This window comes from Centruroides vittatus, unplaced genomic scaffold (assembly GCF_030686945.1).
Source record: "Centruroides vittatus isolate TY-2023 unplaced genomic scaffold, ASM3068694v2 contig_680, whole genome shotgun sequence".
NCBI lineage: Eukaryota > Metazoa > Arthropoda > Arachnida > Scorpiones > Buthidae > Centruroides > Centruroides vittatus.
Window position 1 is genome coordinate 4340949 of NW_027122427.1, and position 25840 is coordinate 4366788.

Genomic DNA, 25840 nt, shown 5'->3' on the forward strand with positions numbered 1-25840 from the left:
TTAGAAATTATATATATTTTAACACAGTGTAAGTAATTGAATTGCGCAAAATTTTCTATTAATTTCGCATAATTTTTAGCAAACATTTTTATAAATTAATTGTAATAATTTACTCCATTTTTAAATGATACTTAATGCTACATTATAAGGCCGATTTTAATGATAATCGATGGCGACTGTTCTAGTTAATGCCCGAAAAGAAAATTCACTCCATTGATGAGAAATTTCAATACGTTTATTTCGTTTAATAAGGAAATTACTATAGCGAAACAATTAAAATGAACCGATCTACATTGAAAAAGGGGGAGAGAGGTGTTTCATTTACAGATCTTTTAAACACGATATTTATATTCGTGTAAAATAAAGAATCTCCGTATAAAATGGTTATTATAAAGACGGGCGAACGCTACAAAAGCCAAGAACTAATAACGAGAAAATGCATAAAATGCGAGCGATTCATAATAATAAATAGTTTTCCCGGCATAGAATAAACTATGAACAATGCCCTCTAGTGAGTAATATTGGCAACACAGGGTTAGCCACACAAGTAGGATAGTTTCTCTCCTGCATTCCAGGCATTCGATATTGTTAACACGGGTTTTGGTGTTTGTCGTGTGCGTGTGTGTATGTGTGTGTGTGTGTGGAAATTAATCGAAATGTATCATTTGATTTGGATGTATATAATCTATTCTTCAATTGTGACGATGTTCTTTAATTAAGATCTAGAAGAGAGTATTTAGAAACAGATGGGAAACGAACAGAGTCAGCAAGAGAGTGCCGAGGGAACGTCAAGTCGTATAGGTAACGGTGCAGGTGGACCACAGTCAAACGCTATGGTTTCACACAGGACAGGTACGGAGGAAGAAGACGTAGGTGTGGCATCCCCACCTGATGTTGATTTGAGTAATCTATCGGAAGAAGAAAGAAAAATGATATTGTCTGTTATGGCACGCGCTCAAGATTTGGATAAAGACATCACACAACGTAGAAGGTGAGTTAATTTGCATTGGTTCTTCTTAGCCAGGCTCCGAAGTCGCGAGGAGAAAACGGATTTACAGGCGAAATTCTCGATTTAAAATATACTGTAGTGAGAGATAAAAATGCATTATTTTGCATTCGCATTCGAGTGTATTTTTAGATACAATTGCGATATTATCGATCTTTATTTTTATTTCTAATTTACGTTTTATGCATTACGCCTATATTTTGCATCCATGCTTAAATTCGTACGTTCTACTCTTTCCATTCTTGCAGAAATCCTTTCTGATTCCCGCTTATCTCCGACCAAGATTATGTCTAATAATTAAATATTTTCTTATAATATTTGCATAAGATAGTACTTAAACGTCGATTGCAGGTATAAGCGGTGTAGGAATAAACGGTACAAAAGGATAAAATCCTCTTTTAAATAATAAACAGATACTGCCAGCCTTAGTTTTTGCGTCCTTGCCAATTGGCAAGTTGCCGACTGATGTTGGAAATGTAGAAAAATCAATTCATGTTTTGCTATATTATATCTCGGGCTCGATTGTAGGTAAGCGTGTTGTGCGTCGTAACCCGGTGAACTGCTAAGTCGTTCAATTTTCCACATAGAAGCGATAACAAATTCACCTCTAGCTACTGTATTTTATAACTGTAAATAATCGAATTTCTAGACCAGACAGACACACGTAGACACGTTTTATGTAATAAGACCAAATCGTATCCATTATTTATCCGTATAAAGCGCTTTCGTTTTTGATTTTATTATCAATTTCCATAACCAGTAACTCAAATATACTCTGCTTCTCTCGCTACCGATGTGTCATTCGACGATGTCCGATAGAAGATGTGATAAGTGGAGCGCATCTGAACCGTCTTCCCTCGTCCATGTTGTTTGAATCTCATTTCGAGACCTTGCTTCCGAATTTTGAATTTAATATAATTACCACTCGATAGATGGCGTGACAGTAAAGTTAATTTAATTAAAAAAAATAATAATAGGAAATCGTTTTAAAATTTATATTCTCATTCACGTAATTTTTTTTTTGTTAAATTAATAATGGCGATTAAAAATAACGTATTAATAATAAATATAAATCATCGGTAATTAATAAACATTAAAAAAAAGGAATTCTTTTTTTAGGCAAAAAGCAAATATTATCTTAAAGTGTTGCCAAGCGACACGATCGGCGAATCCTCACGCGACGGAAGATTGCGATCACTCTTCCTTGTTTATTAATACTAATAATGCATCGACGATGATGACAATTTCTGTTATACTCCAACGAGGTGAAAAGTGTATCGTGTTAAACGAAAATCAATGCCGCAACAGTATTAAATTTCTACAGAAAAGGACAAATGGGCGCGCGTCCGTTCCTCTTGTAAAATCGTAACAATAAATAATAAACCAAGTCTTTTCAATCGTATAATATTATTTATACAAAAAAATAAATAAATAAAACTTCGCGGTATCCGATAATAAATTCTCCTGAGCGAGAACCATCGACTCGATTGACATTTAATGTTAGTTTGTGTTTTGTTTGAATGGAAGAAGAAACGAAAACAAAATGAATAACTTGCTTAGATATTTTTTAAATAAATGAATTGGTCTGAAGCGAATGTCATGTCAGCAATCTACAAATCAATAAAAATCAAATTTCCAGTTGGGATGGAGTTCATTGACTGTTTTACTGATCTTCTTTCCTTCATATCCAATGGAGAAACCAACAACAAACTTTGAGCTTTTTGTCAGTCGGGAGACGTTTTACTTAATTAATACAATTTCGTGTTCTTCTTCGTTTCCCCCCCCCCTTTGATTTAACCGAAAAAAAGAGGAAACGAACCGGATGTTGACATCGCAGTTTCCGGTGCTCTCGACGTCACCGTTTGAAGTAAAGCGGCGTTAATGATATTCAATCATATTTATAAAGATTAATTTACAAATTAAGAAGCGGTAGATTTTATATAGGAGCGATAAATACACGTTCGAATAGATCAACCTAATTATTCGTCGGCGCATCTCACGTTTGTAACAATTTAATAACAATATAATTATTATAAGAAGGGAGAGTTTGAGTATAATTAACGAGTTGTGCTTTTAATGAAACAACAACAGCAACAACTCGAAATTAAAGTGATTTATCTAACGTCACATTGTAACAAATACGAAAGAAATTGTTTTAATGAACGTCCGCCAGCTATAATTACTCCTAGTCGCAATCATTTGATAAAATTCCTGTCGAATATTAAGTTAATTCGTTAAAAAAAAAAAAAAAAAAACTTTTCAAACAACCGAATGGACTCGAGGAAGAGAATCTTAAAACCTCACCCACATTTATTGTTAGTGTTTGTATAGAAGCAAATCGATAAATTGTCGCATGGATGAATTTTGCTTTATCATCCACAAACGAGATTAGTAAACAGAATGCAATATTCAACGTCCAACAGAAGATATTTACATTTGTTTTCTAATTATTATTATTATTTTTTAAAAGAATAATGCAAATTACGCGCGTAGAAACTCGTTTTTTTTTTAACGTCATATTTAGGAATGCTTATCGGCTTTTCGGCTTATTTACTAACATTTTCAGCTTATTTTAATAAAAAAAAGAATAAATAAATATTAAAAAGTTGTATAAAAAGCTGGAAGGGGACTCTCCCGTCATTCTTTATTTGTTTTCATCCCTAATAATTGCTACCGTTACCTTTATAAGTCTTCAGATTGGTTCGGGAGATATAGCACACCCCCCTTAATATCTCCCGAATCAATAGTGTGATTTTCTTGAAAATTTCTAGAAACATTTCCTCCTAATACACGAACCTCGCTGTAAAATTTCAGAAACTTTCGAGAAAAAGAACGGGAGTTATTAAGCTTCAAAATGGATGAAAAAAATCGTGTCACTCCCACACACATACACTGACATCCACCCCCACTTTTTCGCATTTCTCGACATTTCAACGTCCCCCGAATCTAAAATTAAACATTTTTGGGGGTCATTTTTTGACCCATCGCCATACTTTCTCTCTGTTATATAACAGCAGGGAAAAGTAAAATCGATACGAATTATTTTGCATTATAAAATTAAAAATCCGATATTTTAAAAGTAATCGGTTTGAAAACGACAACAGAAAGGGGGTAATTAATATTCGTTATATTATGAACGTAACACGTCAGTAATTTATATCATTTATTCAATGAATTTGCGACTGGCGATAAATAATTTACAAGTGTTGGTTCAGATTCTCATTAAATTACATACTGGCATTTGTTTTTTTTTTTGGCATTAATCTCCCGACTTCCGATAATATTAATGAAATTAGATCTGTCATAAAGGTAAAAATAATAATAAAAAAGAATTGGTATATTTGATTTATTCCTTTGACACTTTTCATTACAAAATCTCACGTCACTTCTTTTGCTTTACAACTCGACCATATTATTGACTATTCAGCAGATTTGGAGCAATTTTTTTTTTCATTTCTTCACTTATTCAACTGAAAAAAATCGATAGTTTTTCTAATACTTTACCACTACAAAACCGCAATTTTATTATTATTATTATTATTATTATTATTATTAACGAACGAGAAAAAAAAGAAGAATATTTGAGTATTTACAGGTGACAATTTTATTCTTCATCATCAACTTAATCACGTTTCCATGGGGGTAGCTTCGAGTTTTGCTATCGTCTTACATTAATTAAGTTAGGTACAGAAAGGGATTGTTATATATATATATATATATATATATATATATATATACTTTCTGTTAGCTTTGAAAAAAATAATAATAAATAAATTTTTAATTGAAATAAATAAAGTTATAAATTTGGTAAAGTCGAATCGATTTGTAGAGAAGGAAGTGCAGATTCTTGTAGCATTATTGCTAAATGTTGGAGCTATTCTATAGAGAGGGAGAGAGAAAACAATGATTGGCTATTATCTTTCTCTATGTTTGCAACTAAATGTACAATAATAAATCATTAGATGTTTCTTTGTATTTTTTTTTTTTTTTTACTATTCTAATCAGCAATTCTACGCCAAACAAATCATTTGATGAAGCAAACAAACATTTAAGAGAGGGAATTATCCACGAGCTGAACACGAAAAGATTCGTTAATTCTAAACTTTATTTTTTTGTATCGGATTTCTTTCTGTAAAGATTTGACTCGAATTGTTCTAAAACAAATAATAAAAATATATAGCAGAAAGGATTTTAAGCTTAAACAACGTGTTTCATTTTAGAACAAGCTTTTGTCACCGCGTATTATTAAATTTCTCATATTTTTTAATATATATATATATATATATTTTGTTTCTATTTTTATATTAAGAAAATACGATTAATAACGAGTGGATGTATATAAACTGGCAACACTTTACACGTGTAAGAATAGGGAGACACTCACTATACTAGAACAATTGTTTTTAAACACAAGACATTAAAATTTTTTTTTTTTGTTTTTGTTTTAGAATTATATTAATGAATAATAAAAGTTAATTTTTAAGTTATAAAATTAAAAAAAAAAATTTTTATGTTGGAGGAATATACACTTAATTTTTTAAAAATAGTGAATTGTTTAAAAATCGACCAATAGCGATGTTGCCTTTCAGTTGGCTGAGAAACGTCCACCTGCAACCACTTCGTCGTCTGTGCACTTCGCACAAGTATAATTCAAAACTTTAAACTCACGGAATTTAAATTCGAAATTCGTAAACGTGTTAAGCGATTTTCAATTTTTAATCTCCGCAATCTCCTAGAAAAGTAAACACTTTAGTTTTTAATACAAAATTTCGTACTTGGCAGAGAAATGAATCGAGGAGTCACTTTCACGATTAGGATGCTTAATGTAATGCCTGGCGGCCACGAAAGCCATTTTTTAGAATATTATTACGCTAGAACATGTCTTTCTTGATAACAATTTCCATGAAAATTATTGCCGAATGGTGTTTAAACGTAAGCATTGGTAGGGTGAAGTGTCTTTTTTCTTACGTGTGTGTGTGTGTGTGTGCCCGGATCGATAGAAGTTCTTTTTTTTTGTGGAATTTTTAATTAAAGATCTAAATGCTTGTTGCCTTAATTAATTTTATAGCAATTGCGTGTCTTTGTCAAGTTTAACGAATGTCATTATTTAAAATGATCTTTATTTCGCTCGATTAATTCTTTTCGGCGGAAATTCGGCATCTGAAACAGCGCGACAAAACTGGAATTTTTTCCGTTTATTATTCGAAAATGTCGGATCGAAACTCCATTCTTACATAATGTATATATTTATGCATAATTTTATTTGGTAAATTCGTTCATATTTTAAGAGAGGAATTTTAGAATAAGAGAAGAATCGAGGCAATTCTTTACCATCTTCAATAACAATGCGAGAGATGCAAATGGACGTATTTCGAAACGTCCAACTAAGATTAATCTCGGTGATAGATGACGAAATCGTCCGTCTTTTGTCCCTTTTTTGACAGGATCTTTCGCCATCCGAAGCCACGAAAATAACATTTCTCGCAGTGTCCTTTAATATTTAATATCTAGTTAATGGGCTTAATGGGCTCATTTTTTATACTAGATCATTTGCATATACAATGAACGGAGGCGCATTTATACTGACGATGCTCTCCTCCATTTTTATATATCTCGAGTTAGACATCCCTCATATTAATATTTAATAATTATAATGACTTTTTTCCAAGTTAAATGCTCTTAACGATGTAAAAAAAAAAAAAAAAAAATAAGTAGGTGCGTTACCGATCTTTATATATTGCATTTGTTGTAATATATATTCTTGTAGCCCGGTGTTGTTGTTTTTCAATTTTTGTGAACAATTGAAAAATATCCAGTTCCATTGCAAGATCGCCCTGGGATTATTCCGTGACACTTCATTCATATAACAAAGATAAAAAGTTTCGCAGCTTCACTTACTACAGACATAAAACTTAATTGTCCAAACTTTGATAGATTTATCATAGAAAAATAGAAGAAGAGGGGGAAAAAATATTGCAATTTAAGTGAAAGAATAGAAAATAGGTAATTGAATTAATAAATTTCTTATTTAAATATATTTTTTTCTTAATTATAAATGAACTTCTTTTAATTACTTTTAATGATGTTTTACATCCGTTCGTTTTTCAATCGCCATTTTGTTTCTGTTTTATTATTATTTTTTTAATAACATTTCGAGAAGAAATATTCTTCTTGCCAATGTTTCGTACATTTTAAAAAACGGTAAAAATTTCTCCGTAACTCATACATTATTTAAAATGCAACATTTCTTAATAAATGCCACCATAAAAAAAAAGAAATATTCCACATCCGAATCAATGAAGGGACTTGTTCTGGATTTAAATTTATTTCGCTAGATTCTTGGTTATTTTATCCAGTTTTTAAGATGAAATTCTGATATTTCCGATAATCGAAATAATTTCCTGCTCTCGATGTTGCTTTTTTTTACCTTTTTATATATACCAATAATTGAGATAGATGAAGAGATCCGTACGAGATTTATTCGGCTTTTAACTCGCTCCTCGATCATCATTTTTTCGAATTAAATTTCGTGAAATTTTAATTTTGTTACGTTCTGTTATTGGTAATCTTCTAGAAACATTCTAGAAGCATTCTTGCGAGGAGATGTTTGGTAATTGGAAAGAGAAAGAGAGGATGGATAATGAAGAAGAAAAAGAAGTAACCCCGAGGCTCTCGAGTCTTTGGAAATTCTACTAACTCTTGTGTTTTCCTTCTCGTTTATAAGTTTCCGCTTCGAACTTCCGCCATTTTATTTATCACGTCATCATGCGAAATTGACCGGATCTTCAACTTGTCAATCTCGCTCTATTCTCGTTTTATAAGTTAAATTGTGTTTTTGAATGTTTGAGAATGAGCTCCGCATCCCGTTGCATCTCTCCTTAAATAAACGTTCCTCTATATTTTAGGTATTTTTAACTGCATACGAATAATTTTCTTTCTGAGTAGGGTCAAAAAATAATTTTAAAAATAGTCTAACAAATGGGATCTGGTAAATAAGCACTGTAAAACCTGTCCAAAACGGAAACCTGCCTAAACGAGAAAGATTATTCGGTATCGTACAAGTCCGGTTTACGCAGGTTTCATTGTAATGAAAATTAAAATTAATCGATAGATTCTCGATCTTAGAACGTTTCTACGTATAGAAATAACTTTAATTATTATTAATTAAATTAATTAATTATCGCATATAATTGAAAATATAATCTAATTTGTCGAAAGAAAGATTGCTTTCTTCCAGTGTAAACAATAGCTTCACGGGACTCGCAGGATCGCTCGGATTGAAATGATCTTTCTAATCTCCCGTACAAATGTACGAATATTAAACGAATACACAATTTGTGGTTGGATTATTACTCATTCTTTCCCCAAATTGGAACAAAGTATTTTCCAGACAGCATCAAGTAAGTGCTTTCGAGAAATCGAAAGCATAATGAAGACTTTCACACGAAATCTTATCCGAGAACCAAGACGATCCATCCCCTTTTTTTCCTTATTAAATAACCGAGATACCTGCATAATGATAATAATTGCGTATAATTAATATATATATAAAAAAGGTGTTGGAGTATCGCGAGAGACGAGAGATAAAATCAATTACTTGTAAAGAGAGGAATGAGAAATGAACTGTCAACTGAAGTGCCAATTCGATTTGGGAATTTTTGTTATATTTTTTTTTCTACGTTTTTAAAAGAGTTTTTTTTTCATCTTTTTTTCCTCCCTTTTTTTTAAAACAGTCGACTCCTCGAGGGAGAATCTTTTAACCTGTCAAAACAAGGATTCTTCGGGAGTCTCGGAATAACTTTCTCGAATTCTTTTAAAAATTTGAAGAGTTTTTTTTTTAAATATTTTTTGTTTTTTCTTGAAAAGTGGAAGTAAAAATTTGTTATGTTTGTTTACTGTACATTCGATTGCCGTAAGTTGTTTCGAAAATGGTTGTTTTTTGAAGACGTAGCGTGTTATATCCGTCTTTGTTGATCCTCGGCAAGCTTTTAAAGGACGAGTAGATGTATCTTAAATGTTTAATTTCAAAGAAAAATGTTTGGCAATTTAATTTTTCAAAGTGAATTTAATATATTTTAAAAATAACTTTTTAAAAAATATATATATATATATATTTAGTAGATACTTAGCTGAAGAGGAACACTATACAACAGCTAAGAGATCCGCTGTTTAAAATATTAAAATCTATGTAATTTGGTGTAAATAATAAAGAGTTAATAATGATTGATAAACAGTATACTGTGTTATTATTAATATTATAAATGATCGGCACGTTTTATCGATTGATATCGAGCGATTATTCCAAACTCGTCCATACTTTAATTGGGCATCGCGCGTAAGGATGCGGATAAATCAGGGATTTAAGAGCAAAAGAAGTGAAAAAATTACAATTATTTATTGTGTTTTTTGTAAAGTTTTTAAAGCTCGATTATTTACCGAAGTCAACAAGAATAAAAAAAAGGAGTGGCGAGTGCGGTTTGATACCCCAGAAAGCAGTTTTTATAAAGCAGAGAAATTTTATTGCTATGGTGTATTTACAGCATAATGCGCGAAAAGATATTTGCAGAGAATCTATCCTCAGATTTATATTCCATTAAGGTGGCCGGGTATACCCAGTTTAACCATTTCTTCTTATGCCTTGATGTATTTTTTAGTGCAGAAGTGTTCGATACAAAGATGAACGAAGAGGGAGGACCGTGGATAACTCGTAATGTTAGTCATTAATGTTCGATATTTTTCTTTCTCTAGAGATTTGTTAAGAATAAAAACCGAAATTTATCTTTAGATATTGTGATGAAAGATTTCAAGAGGGTTGTTGTAAGGCTTTACTTTAGGCGAGTCTACTGCATCAAATTTGCATCAGAATATATTTGCCATAAAATAAATCAATTCTGACGAGTTTCCATTGTAAAAAATGTATATATTACATTTTATAAATTTTTGAATTTCAAAGTTAAAAATCCTTTCTATGGCTTTGACATTGGTTTACTTTTAAATAAATAATGATTTATTAATTAATAAATCAAAGGCGGGTGTAAGTGAAATAGAATTATAACCTTTATTTTGCTTATAATCGGTGACAGATTTAAAGGTAAACAACAACCTTAAATAAATATATCGGGGAAAAAAAAGTAAATTTAATTATCAACCGGTCATTCTAGAAAGAGGAAAAAAAATTAAATTAAATTACTGAAAAAATATTTCACGATAGCTCTCGAGAAATTCGAAAAGTTTGATCGGAAATCTTTAGAATTTCTTCTTTTTTTTTTAAAGGAAATTCTTACCTCGAGATTGCCAAAAGTTACGAATTTCTAAGATTTTAATTAAATTAACGAAATTTATGTTTATTAATTACTTCGATTGGGAGAAGTGAATATTTCCAGCGCTAAATATAGCTTATTTTACTAGTGAATGGTATATATTACTGAAAGAACGAATGGTTACTTCAAATTCCAAGCAATGTCCAGCTTATCTGGCTAATGTTACCGCAAATCTAATCTATTTACAAAGATACTCGATCCCTCCCCAAATGATGATTCTAAACTTATCTTTCGATTTTATCGTTGGGCATTTTACAAAAATTTAAATTCTAATCTTAAACAAATGCATTTATCAGTACAAAATATCGTTTTTTTTCACTCCACTTAATGCGATAAAAATACAAAACTAGACAATTATATCCGCAATATAAGTATCAGATTCTAATCCCCTTTCGACAATCGCCTTATCTGCATAGAATTTACTCATTGGTTTATCGCCTGGCAAGCCTCTAAAACCGTTTAAATTACGTTGTTAAATGGTGCGGGTCAATTGTACGTGATGTTTTATAAAATGCAAATATTACAATATTTTAAAACGAAACTTCTCCTTCCGGAGTTAAGATATAAACTTCATAATTGTAGCAAGAAAAATGACCGAGTTCATTAAACGTATTGCCCGAAGAATGGGATCCATATTTGCAAATAGCGATACTTATCTATCTAAATTAAGTCGTATTATAATCAATAACAAATATTTAATTACCATTAACTCGTAATTTTATAGCTCGGCCGTTTAATTTGCATAAATCGGTATCAAGATGCCGAGAGATAAATGCGATCAAACACGGATCAAACATTTAACTAATGCTAAAATTCATACGATCGATCAAGCCGAATTTAGTTAATTGATTATCAAAAACAAGAGTTGGAATTCCATCGATTGCTAAATATTTAAGAAATAAATTAAAGTAAATAGTTTGGTCATTGAAAAAAATAATAATAATGGACGTTTTTATTTATAAAATTGCATTAGAGAGAGAGAGAGGCGTATTAAGAGGCAAAATAATAGTTTCCTTCGCTGGAAGATGGAGAGAAATCTATTAAAATAAATACAAAAATACAAAACTATTTTAAGTATTATCTTACTGACATAATTTGAAAATATATTATTATTATTTTTACTTTTTGTGTAATGGTTTCTATATTTTAATTTACTTTTTTTTTAACTATATATAAATATGTAATGCCTCACATACTTTCACTAGATAAATTCTTCGTATTTACAGAATTTCTTTAGGAATATTAAATCGTTGGTTATTTTCTCGATTATTTTTCCTTAAGAGATAGCAAAAATTAATTATAAAACATATTTTTCTCGTGATTTAAATAGGAATTTTACTTTAAAAATTGATAGAGAGGAGGCGATGTACCGTACACGTACCGCCTCCTCAATGTTTATCGATTGAAGTATATAATTTTAACGCAATAACTAAGAATTTTTAATGAAAAATCTCCATATTTCAAGCTTCAATTTAATTACTAATACATTTTTTTTAAAATTAAATTTAATTTTCTACAAAAAATAATACATTTTATTTAACCCCGACACATTTTCTCTGCTAAGAATACACTTTTCTAATCCATTAAATATTCAAGATACGTTGCTTAACACTGGAATTACCGAATAAAATAATTGGATAAAATATAGAAAAACTTCTTGTTTTTTCTGGAAATAAGGCAATTAAATAAAAAAAATCCATATGAATATTAGTAAATGCGTTACAATAAAGAATAAATGCGGTGTGGATATTGGTTTAAAAAAATTGCTAGAATATAAAAAGAAGGAAGTGGTTTACTCTTCATTATATTGCAGAGGAAGTTATTGATGAAAGTACAACGACCTCGAGGTAAAAAAAAATAATAATAATAAAAAAAGAAAGTGTCCTTTCTACATTGGTTATACGTAAATCGTGAGATTTTATATTTACAATGTAACTGTCGTGGCCAAAATATATTCAAACAAAAGCAATTTCCGAGGAATTTACAATATTATCGTTGAGAGTAAATACTGTTTTGAGTAATCGAACGGAAAATTTCGCCTCAAGATCTTCTTCGACATAATTACAAACCGCAAATTTATCGATTGACTTTTAGAGCTTATATTTTATTAATATTTATCGATTGTTTCGTATTAAATATGTTTTTTTTTCTTTCTTTTTCGGAGTTTCTTTTGAAGAATTTCTTTCACGTCCTCCATTAGCATATTGACTGAGCGTTTTGTTTATCTCCACTTTTGTTATTTGTTTGCCATTGTATCTCTCTGCTCAACAGCTGTTCTCAGTTTCCGATGTGTTGTATTTTCTCAATGATCAACGTCCAATGCAAATGTTACCCTTCCAGAGTAATGTATCTTAAATTTGATAACATTATTCCAGGACTTTCTCCAAAAGATAAATGGCTGAAAAGAAAGAAGGTTACATTTTTCAATTCTGTTTTTTTTTTTTTATTATTAATTATTTCTATTTTATTTTCTAAAGACTTTTCGAGTGAATAATTACCCCTTAAATATTCGGTTATTGATATTTAATTTATTTTTTTTTTAAATATAAACGACTCTTAATTTATATATATATATGTAATACGCTTTTAATTTTACATATATTGCTGCATAGATTTGCTTGTTAACGTGTTTGATGGCTTGGAAGAATGGCGAATGCCATTCGTGCCATTTTTCAGTAGTAAAAATTCCTGAACTCCATAATAGATGATCGTTTGGATTGTTTAATAACATCCCCAGCTAATATAGAAGATTTGCTGATGTTGTACTCGAGGAAAATCGGTGAAGATTAAGATGTTAGGATAACTTTATTATTTAGAAAATGTAGAAAATTGCGGGATAAATAAAATTTCTTTTCTTTTATATATATATACGACGCATCCTACGATTCCCTACCTACATTGGACAGAATGGAAGCTACCATCGAACTGATCGACTATTTTACCCACTTTTTTGTTTGACAAAATATGATTTGTTTCGTTTCTGTCACACATGCGACCTTCTTGTTTATGAATAACGTCGATTGGAGTAACTGCGCTCGTTTAAAACTCGACTTACTCGCCGTTTAAGAAGCGAATTTAATGATTAAAATGTGCAAATATCTGCATCGATTTGTTTTGCTTATTTTCTTTTTAAACCTGACAGAAAAACATGTTTTCGATCCGGCCAATCTCCACCTTTTCACGTCCCCCAGGAGTAGTCTGTTACGACGTTGCCCCTGCGAAGCGTGCTCCACCTGCAATGCTCTCTGGTATTCCATAGACGTTTACGGCGGCACAAATCCTGGTCATCCCGAAAATCCCGATAGCCAATTTAATGCGGAGGTCAAATGACGACCGAGTTATTCTAGTAATTGTTATAAATACTTTTTACGTTAGGAATAATCGAACGGAGTTTTACGCTCGATCTCATATAACCTCGGGAGCAGTCAATTAACCTTAAATTGCGAGTAAAACTTAAAATATAGATCGTTCGACAGATGATGCGAAGGTCGTAAAGCTATTCCAACAGTTATAATAAGCTCTTTTATTGTTCTAGAATGACATCAAAATTGTGCAAGTGCTCCTCTGACGATACAGTTCGATAATAACGCTATCATAAGAATAAAAAAGAAAACAGTCAACGTTATCATACCTATTTTTTTGTTTTCATTCCACGGGTTTTTTAGAAAAGAAAATTCGACTTTTAAAGCTATTTTCGTCGAGAAAAAAAACGGGTTATTTACGATATTAAATTTTTCACGTAATATTTTAATAATAATTTAAATAGTAAACCCGTACACATGTAAACATAGTTTCACCTTCGGCTTTATGTCTGTACTGGTGCTGTTTTGACAATCTGCTTACATAGAAAAACAAGACGAGTCCCCGAGGTTGAAATTTTATTGTCAACACCAAGAATCATAAATGTTATTCAGAAAAAAAATCCTTAACAACCCCAGGCCACTCTTACGATATTTTGAATATATTTTTATACAGAATTCTATGGGGATTTAAAATCCAGAATAGCTAGTAGAGTCCAGAAAAGTTCCAGCTCCTCTCCTAAAGATTCTCTCAACATAAACGACCATTGAGAAAATAAGTATTAAGTAAGTAAACAGGAAAGCGCATTAATATTAAAAAATATAACATTTATTTATTAAGTCGTAGGGTATTTATTAAATTTAAATAACTTTACTAATTGCCTCTAGCGACTACTGTTTGTGTAGCTTGAAAGGGTGTACAGAGAATTTCTAGGACGAAGCCCGTACAGGATATCGATCTCCACTGTTGTTTTTAATATTACAGAACATGCAGCACGACCTTCCCAAGAGCCAGTGAATACAACCACTAGGTCTACTACTATATATTCTTTGTAGACGGTTCCTACTAACAAAAATATTTTTACGTTCGAAGACACGAAAGACGGTTGAAAAATGCAATCTTCGGATGAATATTTATACGAATAAATCATTAAAATTCATATAACTCGAAAGACACGCCGTAAATTATGTAGGAGGGAATGTTTTAAATAAGTAATCCCACCGCAATCTTTTCCAATTTGACATTTTGATTTAATTTTCCTAATTGCCTCCGCTAATTTACTTTTGGGAAGAGAAACTTTTCATTCGTTTTGTCAATTAAAACGTTTTTTTCTTAACGTGTTTTGTCATCCTTGAAATTGTCCTCTTTTTTAAAAATTATTTATAATCAAAACTAGTTACAATGTAGAGAAATTTGCAATTCTCTTTCTTCTTTCGTGTCCACAACGTTTCTCTAAGAACATTAAATAAATTCTAATTTGGTGACGTATAGGAACAGATGTAAATAATACAATTCGGCAATAAACCAAGCTTCCTTTATGGATTTTTATAAGTAAATAACCAAAAAAATCTAATAAGAAATTAGAGTTTAAGTTGAAGGGATTTACTTCTCCCTAATTTAATCTATAGAATTTAAACACTACTCGAATTATTTTGATTGTTTTCACCAATCTCGGAAATTGTATTGCTCGAAATGGGGAGGAAATTCACCTCGAATGTTGGTAACAAATAAAACGAAATCCGATAATACCGACTTTATAAAGCCATTATTTGGTATATGACCCATTACGAAAAATAAGTAATAAAACGTTAAAGTCAATAATGTTGAAATTGTAAAGAATGTAACACAACAACATAAATAAGTTTAGGAGGAGAACTGCATATAATTCAATTTAGATAACAATTCCCGCTTATAGAGTCGTGCTATTTACTTAAATCGAAGTACTTACGACGTTAGGCCCAATCGAAAATTTTTTAAAATCTCTCTTCTCTTTTATAACGTTTATTTAATTAATGTTTTAAAACGACGTCGATTTTCATGATTACATTTTATTCACGGATTTAACGCTTTTTAATGCTAGTATGTAGCTCGGATTCTTCGTCAACCTGTCAAAAATACCTCTACATAGCGAAAGATGCGAGTAGGTTGCTTAAGGCTTTACATAAATCTGGAGAAACTTTACTAAAGTCTTTCCTACTTTCGAATAAAGTTTCTGTAGAAGGAATTTAAAATATTATCTCAAATTTCTGCTTCGTTTGCCAGTAAATTATCGAAGAAAATAAAGGCAAACACTTATATATAATATTACTCGTTCAAATGCAGTAAAATATGCGATTCGTGTTCAGGTTAATGAAGAATTTGGTATTAAAACACTCCATAAAATCGTTGTTTCTTTAAGTTTTTTAATAAAAAAAAACAATATTTAGTGTGATATAAACAAAATTTTAAATGTTTGGATATAATTTAGAAAATCCTTTCCAGATTTTCTTAAGCTATTTGAACTAATTTTCTGTTTGCTCATCAAGCGGTTGAAGAAATTAAGTAAAAACGTTTTAGATCTATCAAATATATCACAAAGTATAGAGACGTGACTGGATTTAACTACAACATTCGCTTATATCTACATATACATAGAAAAAATAATGGCTTGGATAAAATGTAGACGATTAATTCAAGGAATTTTATAGAATATATATATGCAACGTGATTGGAATATCTTAAGTTTATTACGCGTGTTTATTATTGTATATAAATTACATCGAAAAATATATAAAATTTACTATTAAAAAGCTCAAATTTGGACGGTTTCCTGCCTTAAAATATGCATAGATACGTGAGCAAGAGTTTAATTTCACTTCCTAGAAAGGAATTAATATGTAAAAATAGCATCTAGTATAAACATGGAAGTGTAATTTCGAATATATCAATGAACAGATCTGTAATAAACTTTCAAACGATGATAATTTGAGAATAATGCAGTAAAAAATTATAGATTAAATCATATTTGCATGGCAAATTGGTCTCGCTCAATACATTATCCGACCGAATCGAACATTCCACACAAAACAAACATCAAAAAATTAAATATAGATCTGTAGTATTTAAATGAGTTTAATATAGGAAAATAAATACGAAAAAATTAATAAACATGTATAATAATTTTAAAGTAAAATTCAGCGATTCGACTTCATTTTTCATATGAATTATTTATCAAATTTTAAATTTTATATACATTTTTAATAGGGTATTATGATTTATTCATTAATCATATTATCGATTGTCATCCTCCCTCTTCAAATCTTCCAATATTTGTACGATCAAATTTTAAACAAATTCATTTAAAATGATAAACATTTAAATGTTTATAGAAAAATAATATATTTAATAACGTTCTTTAATAAATAATAATAGAGGTTTTTTTTTCTTTGCTTGCGTAGCTTTTACATCATCCGACAAATAAGATGCTTTCCAATACGAACATTGAAGTTTTATATTTCAATTTCTCTATCTTTAAATATTAAAAATCTTCTCTCTGATTTAATATTAATACTTGTTTTTATTAAATATAATATTTCCTTCAGGTAAAATTTACTCATACAGTCTTTCATGTATTATTCACGCGTTAATTCTATAAGTTCAACGGTCGTTTCGATTTCAGTCGTTTGTATATTCTAATTCTTGAATTTTCATTAAGACACAAAATTTAGTGAGAGAATGAATAAGAAAAAAAAGGAAAAAAAGAATATTTTTAGGGTAAAAAATGGAATGAAGAATTTGTTTGCATCCACGATAAGATTCTTCGTTTGTGATTTTTATTTTGCCAAGGTAGAGAAATGATTAGGGCAACAATGATTTAGGGGCAACAATGATGTAGAGGTAACAACAATGATGTAGAGGCAACAATAGAAGTAGGGCAAAATGTGGAAGCAACAATGATTTATGACAACAATGATTTAGGGGCAACAATGATGTAGAGGTAACAACAATGAAGTAGGGCAACAACAATGATAGAGAGCAAAATGAGGAGGCAACAATGTAGAGGCAACAATGATGTAGGGCAAAATATGGAAGCAACAATGATTTATGGCAACAATGATTTAGGGGCAACAATGATGTAGAGGTAACAACAATGAAGTAGGGCAACAACAATAAAGTAGGGCAAAATGTGGAAGCAACAATGATTTATGACAACAATGATTTAGGGGCAACAATGATGTAGAGGTAACAACAATGAAGTAGGGCAACAACAATAAAGTAGGGCAAAATGTGGAAGCAACAATGATTTATGCAACAATGATTTAGGGCAACAATGATGTAGAGGTAACAACAATGAAGTAGGGCACAACAATGATGGAAGCAACAATGATTTATGGCAACAATGATTTAGGGGCAACAATGATGTAGAGGTAACAACAATGAAGTAGGGCAACAACAATGATAGAGAGCAAAATGAGGAGGCAACAATGTAGAGGCAACAATGATGTAGGGCAAAATATGGAAGCAACAATGATTTATGGCAACAATGATTTAGGGGCAACAATGATGTAGAGGTAACAACAATGAAGTAGGGCAACAACAATGATAGAGAGCAAAATGAGGAGGCAACAATGTAGAGGCAACAATGATGTAGGGCAAAATATGGAAGCAACAATGATTTATGGCAACAATGATTTAGGGGCAACAATGATGTAGAGGTAACAACAATGAAGTAGGGCAACAACAATAAAGTAGGGCAAAATGTGGAAGCAACAATGATTTATGACAACAATGATTTAGGGGCAACAATGATGTAGAGGTAACAACAATGAAGTAGGGCAACAACAATAAAGTAGGGCAAAATGTGGAAGCAACAATGATTTATGAGCAACAATGATTTAGGGGCAACAATGATGTAGAGGTAACAACAATGAAGTAGGGCAACAACAATGATAGAGAGCAAAATGAGGAGGCAACAATGTAGAGGCAACAATGATGTAGGGCAAAATATGGAAGCAACAATGATTTATGGCAACAATGATTTAGGGGCAACAATGATGTAGAGGTAACAACAATGAAGTAGGGCAAATGGGCAACAACAATGATAGAGAGCAAAATGAGGAGGCAACAATGTAGAGGCAACAATGATGTAGGGCAAAATATGGAAGCAACAATGATTTATGGCAACAATGATTTAGGGGCAACAATGATGTAGAGGTAACAACAATGAAGTAGGGCAACAACAATAAAGTAGGGCAAAATGTGGAAGCAACAATGATTTATGACAACAATGATTTAGGGGCAACAATGATGTAGAGGTAACAACAATGAAGTAGGGCAAAATATGGAAGCAACAATGATTTATGGCAACAATGATTTAGGGGCAACAATGATGTAGAGGTAACAACAATGAAGTAGGGCAACAACAATAAAGTAGGGCAAAATGTGGAAGCAACAATGATTTATGACAACAATGATTTAGGGGCAACAATGATGTAGAGGTAACAACAATGAAGTAGGGCAACAACAATAAAGTAGGGCAAAATGTGGAAGCAACAATGATTTATGACAACAATGATTTAGGGGCAACAATGATGTAGAGGTAACAACAATGAAGTAGGGCAACAACAATAAAGTAGGGCAAAATGTGGAAGCAACAATGATTTATGGACAACAATGATTTAGGGGCAACAATGATGTAGAGGTAACAACAATGAAGTAGGGCAACAACAATGATAGAGAGCAAAATGAGGAGGCAACAATGTAGAGGCAACAATGATGTAGAGCAAAATATGGAAGCAACAATGATTTATGGCAACAATGATTTAGGGGCAACAATGATGTAGAGGTAACAACAATGAAGTAGGGCAACAACAATAAAGTAGGGCAAAATGTGGAAGCACAATGATTTATGCAACAATGATTTAGGGGCAACAATGATGTAGAGGTCAACAATGATGATGTAGGGGCAACAATGATGTAGAGGTAACAACAATGAAGTAGGGCAACAACAATGATAGAGAGCAAAATGAGGAGGCAACAATGTAGAGGCAACAATGATGTAGGGCAAAATATGGAAGCAACAATGATTTATGGCAACAATGATTTAGGGGCAACAATGATGTAGAGGTAACAACAATGAAGTAGGGCAACAACAATAAAGTAGGGCAAAATGTGGAAGCAACAATGATTTATGACAACAATGATTTAGGGGCAACAATGATGTAGAGGTAACAACAATGAAGTAGGGCAACAACAATAAAGTAGGGCAAAATGTGGAAGCAACAATGATTTATGACAACAATGATTTAGGGGCAACAATGATGTAGAGGTCAACAATGATGTAGGGCAAAATATGGAAGCAACAATGATTTATGGCAACAATGATTTAGGGGCAACAATGATGTAGAGGTAACAACAATGAAGTAGGGCAACAACAATGATAGAGAGCAAAATGAGGAGGCAACAATGTAGAGGCAACAATGATGTAGGGCAAAATATGGAAGCAACAATGATTTATGGCAACAATGATTTAGGGGCAACAATGATGTAGAGGTAACAACAATGAAGTAGGGCAACAACAATGATAGAGAGCAAAATGAGGAGGCAACAATGTAGAGGCAACAATGATGTAGGGCAAAATATGGAAGCAACAATGATTTATGGCAACAATGATTTAGGGGCAACAATGATGTAGAGGTAACAACAATGAAGTAGGGCAACAACAATAAAGTAGGGCAAAATGTGGAAGCAACAATGATTTATGACAACAATGATTTAGGGGCAACAATGATGTAGAGGTAACAACAATGATGTAGGGCAAAATATGGAAGCAACAATGATTTATGGCAACAATGATTTAGGGGCAACAATGATGTAGAGGTAACAACAATGAAGTAGGGCAACAACAATAAAGTAGGGCAAAATGTGGAAGCAACAATGATTTATGACAACAATGATTTAGGGGCAACAATGATGTAGAGGTAACAACAATGAAGTAGGGCAACAACAATAAAGTAGGGCAAAATGTGGAAGCAACAATGATTTATGACAACAATGATTTAGGGGCAACAATGATGTAGAGGTAACAACAATGAAGTAGGGCAAAATGTGGAAGCAACAATGATTTATGGCGACAATGATTTAGGGGCAACAATGATGTAGAGGTAACAACAGTGAAGTAGGGCAACAACAATGATATAGAGCAAAATGAGGAGGCAACAATGTAGAGGCAACAATGATGTAGAGCAAAATATGGAAGCAACAATGATTTATGGCAACAATGATTTAGGGGCAACAATGATGTAGAGGTAACAACAATGAAGTAGGGCAAAATGTGGAAGCAACAATGATTTATGGCAACAATGATTTAGGGGCAACATGATGTAGAGGTAACAACAATGAAGTAGGGCAAAATGTGGAAGCAACAATGATTTATGGCAACAATGATTTAGGGGCAACAATGATGTAGAGGTAACAACAATGAAGTAGGGCAAAATGTGGAAGCAACAATGATTTAGGGGCAACAATGATGTAGAGGTAACAATAATGATGTAGGGTCAACAATGATGTAGAGGTAACAACAATGAAGTAGGGCAACAACAATGATATAGAGCAACATGTAGAGGCAACAATGATGTAGGGCAACAATGATTTAGGGCAACAATGATGTAGATCAGCAATCATTTAGGGGCAACAATGATGTAGAGGTAACAACGATGAATTAGGGCAACGATTGTCATTTTATCAAGATGAGGGCCTGAGAATTGCTCATGTTCGATAGGGTAATTGAAATTTGGGTTAGCAGAAAATCTTCGATTTTTGAGATTAGAACGAGAGAAACATCCGAGTTAAAAATATTTTCCTGTCAAAATTCATTCAAACATATTTAATATTAAAGCGGATAGAGCATTTACTTCGGGGCAAAAATCCACCCGGAGAAGAACCTAGTTGATAATTCGCTAACTTTTCCATCAACTGATATGAAAAATATTTATTTTTTTCAAGATAAACGAAATTCCTAACGTTAGATTTGCCGGAATTTGATTGAAAAAAGGTATTAAAATAATAATAATAATAATAATAATACGTTATGAATAATGTATGAAACCTCAAAAAAATCATTTATTAATAAGAACAGAAATTCGTCCAACTTGGAATTTATTATTATTATTATTTAAATTTAAAATATTAACCCATTTTCCGAGAACGAAAAATCGATGGTTTGTAAAAATTTCGAATGTCCCCTCTCCGATCGCTTCAATAATATAACAATGACGAATGGTTGTTCGGTATAAGAAACATAAAATGGTCCTTATTTTCCTGGACCAAATTTAAAGATTTCTCGAGGGATTCGACCCGGAGTCGAGTTATTGTATGGCTTTTGTCCAGATTCTGGAAATCACAAAGGGGGAAAAAAGGCCAATATATGCATCATCCGGTGGTTCCCTTCAACCGGATGATGATTCTTTCTATCCATTTCTTGATGGATTACCAGGAATAATTTAATGAGGACGATTACTTTATAGAATTTGATCAATATTTCCTACGCTAATTAACAAACTGTGCGTAATTCCAATACATTCCACCGTTTAAACTCAATTAGTATTTTAATCTTCATTAAATTTTATCACGCCAAATATAGCAATCTGCATGTTATTCGATTATCATCATTTTCAAATATCAGCTCCTCTGATGATTAATTATGCCGTAGAAATCCTAATTAAAGGAAAAATTATATTTAAATACGCGAAGGATATGGAATTTTCTTTTAAAATACAATAAGAGAAGTTATATTAATAGAGTTAATTAAGGGAATTCTTAAAGATAATTAAGGAGAAAGATATATAAAAATGCGCTTAAAAAGATTTTAATTACGAAATAGAAGTTTAAAGTTTAGATTTTATAAAAATTAATTTAAAAATGATAAACTTTAATTACTTATTCTTATCAATTAATGTAGGAAATTCGCTAAGAAATGCCGAAAGTCTTGCTTCTTATAGAAAATATTGTTCTTCTCGCTACATTAATCGAACAAAAAAGAGAAAAAAAACTGTAGAAAACTCAATGAATTATTGGTAGAAATGGTCGAAAGGAAGAAGAAAGAATGGGGCGATCGATAGAAATCTATAATTCAAATATTATGTAAGATAAGTCGTTTCAATTAAATCAAAACGAAATTAAATATTATTTTAAATACGTTTTACATCAATAAATTATTTAAAAAATAATAATAATAAGTAGATTACATCCGATCAAATCAAGTAATGTAAAAGTCTCAGCTTACGAAGCCAGAAATAATTTTAAAGATTTATCGAATATTAATTATAAAATTACAGATTTATTCGGGATTCAACAAGATACGAGGGCTTCTGCACGTGTTGCAGGTGTGACAATTACATTTCTGCTTTAAATTCCTTATTGTATACGATTTAAATACGAAAACTTCAGGCAAATTCTTAACGATTTGTTTATTTTGCGGGTGCCGAAATACGTACAAGTTAACGGTTTAATTACAGATAAATTTGGCACTGTACTAGCCATCTGTACCACCTTTGAAGTCAGAAGTGTGATAATCCGGTTTGCAAGTGGAGAACACGGGAAAGGCTTCCATTCCGAGAAAATTAAAGATGTAAATGACGAATTTACGGATGAAAATTTACAGATTTTGAAGGTATTACAGTTTTTAAAAATAGAAAAGAAAGGGTAATATACTTCTTTAAAACGTGCGCCTATGAAATTGAAGGATGAAATTTTCAAAATGGGTTCGTATGAAGTATTATTCGCAACTATGCAACAGAATTGATTTATAAAACGTAAGCTTCTACAGGAAAATGTCCTGATACGGATACATTTTTTACGCTTTTAGAAGTGGAAGAACGGATTTCATAGGATTTTTTCGCATGGAATGTAAGAAACTTTATGTCGGAGAGAAAGAGAATAAATTCTTCCACTCGCCTGTTCGAGTTTATAGACGAAAAAAAGAAAAAGAAAAAAACTGTTAGAGTAAAACGTATTGAACCGACATTTCATAATACTAAAATTTCTCGATGCAGAATTGTACAAGAGGATCAACATTAAGAGGAAGAACAGAGAATATTTTTGGCATTTCGAAAACATACACGTGTATTTTTTCCTCCGAAAAAACGTAATTGGCCGATAATTTTGTCGAGAAAAGATTAGAATTTTAAGAAATATATCGTATTTTCTTGTTAAAAAAAATCGAAAATATGTTGATGTGTATCATGTTTTCCAGATAAAAATTTATATCTTCGCTGAAGGAATCCGAGATATGCGCCATAATATCCCTTTATATGGCGATTACTATAAAGATATTAGTAGTTAGGTTTGAAAAAAAGTTAATTAAAGTGATTTTTTTAAATATTTGGGTATAAATTTTTTTTTTCGAATTAAAATTATCATTCTTAATTGCATTTTACATTGATTTTACGCCTATATTGCTTTATACTTCGATAAGAACATCCATCCTTATGGATAAATATTATTATAATCTAACTTTAATGTTACATTATATTAAAAATACAAAATTTTAACATTTATTAAGTAAAATTTCACCTCGAATTTTTCTAGAAAGAAAGTTTACGTCTTATCAGTAAGGTTGAAATTCCGGAAATGCGACTCTCGACTTTAATTACATTTAGTTTTATGTGTTTGGAGTTAACTAAAATAAATTCTCAAATTATAAAAAAAACCCCCCGTGGAGCAATCGAAAAAATGAGCAGAAACTAATTTAATATGAGATAAATATCTAAATTCCTGGAAAATTTTAACTTCTTTCCCGTAATGTATTACGGAAGTAATTTCGCCAGATTGTTTCACGAAATGCTCTTCGGAAAAGAACTGTTATGTAATAATTGGTACACGCTTTTACTGTGTAGTTGAATGTAGATTATAAGAGAGAGTTTATGTCTCTTTGCACGGATTGGATTCGATTCTCAATTAAACTTTTGTATCGAGTTATACGCTATTTAAGTATTCGTTGAAATTCTTGCTGAATCGTAAGATTAAGAAATTGCGTGAATAAATTAATTTCGAATTGTCTAAACCTTAAGGAAATGGGAATTAAACCATACTTTCCATTCTCTGTCGCGGGTTTGCGCAGAAGTTTACGTATTAACACATAAATAGGGACCAGTTTCCCATAGAAAATCCCTCCTCCGTGCATTGCATTGCATTGCATTGCCTTATGCCATTACTCCACTCCTCTCTATACGTAATTCTTCAGTTTATTGTTATTATATTTTTATCGTAATTCAACAACTCCTCTCAATTAAACTATGTTTAGACCCTTCCATACGAGAAAAAGCAAAGATATTCATTGATGTATCCTGTCCCAGAATAAAATAACTTAATTACTAAAGTTTATTTGTACAGATTGGAAAATATTGACGAGATTAAAGCCACCAGTCATTAACTTACCATAGTCTTCAATTTTACTAAATACTACAATCGATACTTGCTGCATGATTTATGTACTATATTTACCTATTCAAAACTTCTAAAATCAATAATTAATGTATACAGAGTAGAAATTCCATTTGCAAATTAGACATCTCCATTTAAATTTTAAAATTAATTTTTAATATTAATTAATGGGCTCTTATCATTTAATACACCGTTCAAATTTTCTATAGTAATTTATTTGAAAAACGTGCCTAAATCAATTACTGTACTTTACTTTTTAAATAATTGACACTACTTGTTTTGAAAAAATACATTATTAATTTTTTTAAATTGTAAACCTACGAATTCCCATTCGTATCCATCCGGTGCCTGTCTGTCTGTCCTCCTCTAATCTCGCGAATGAAGTCCGATGGATGAAAGTTGAGATCAGATATTGAAAAATTAGGGGTAGGAGGGCCGGATTAACTATATGCGAATTTCCGGTTTGGATCGGAAGTTGCGTTATTTCAATGCAAAACTTTCCTCCTGAAAGGAATCGGATAATCGGCATGACTCCATCGTTAACAGGGAGCAATATTTATTTTTGTTTTCATTTGATTGTAATTATGAATAATTACGGTGGCACGATGAAAATACCTTTAAAAAATGCCAATGTTTTTGATATAATTTATATAAAAAATGTGGGCTAAACCAGAATTTTGTAATCGAATTGGAAGCGATAATGAAATGAAAACAAAATCGTCTAGTAGAAAAGAATTGAGTAAACCCGTTTTACTTCTTTGTCATCCTTCAATTGAATAATAAAATTTTGTAT

The 25840-nt window shown here is 31.4% G+C and overlaps 1 protein-coding gene across 4 annotated transcripts in view; it reads left to right on the plus strand.

The window, feature by feature from the left end:
• The first annotated feature begins 527 nt into the window (after positions 1 to 527).
• The window catches only part of LOC136980212 (serine-rich adhesin for platelets-like), a 65367-nt gene continuing 40054 nt past the window's right edge, over positions 528 to 25840 (plus strand). For all 4 annotated transcript variants that reach the window (XR_010881515.1, XM_067276289.1, XM_067276291.1 and 1 more), the window contains exon 1: positions 528 to 991. Coding sequence is in view for 3 of the 4 variants with exons in the window: in XM_067276289.1 (XP_067132390.1) it covers positions 747 to 991 (245 nt within the window). In the remaining variant the exon portion in view is untranslated. The remainder of the gene's footprint in view (positions 992 to 25840) is intronic.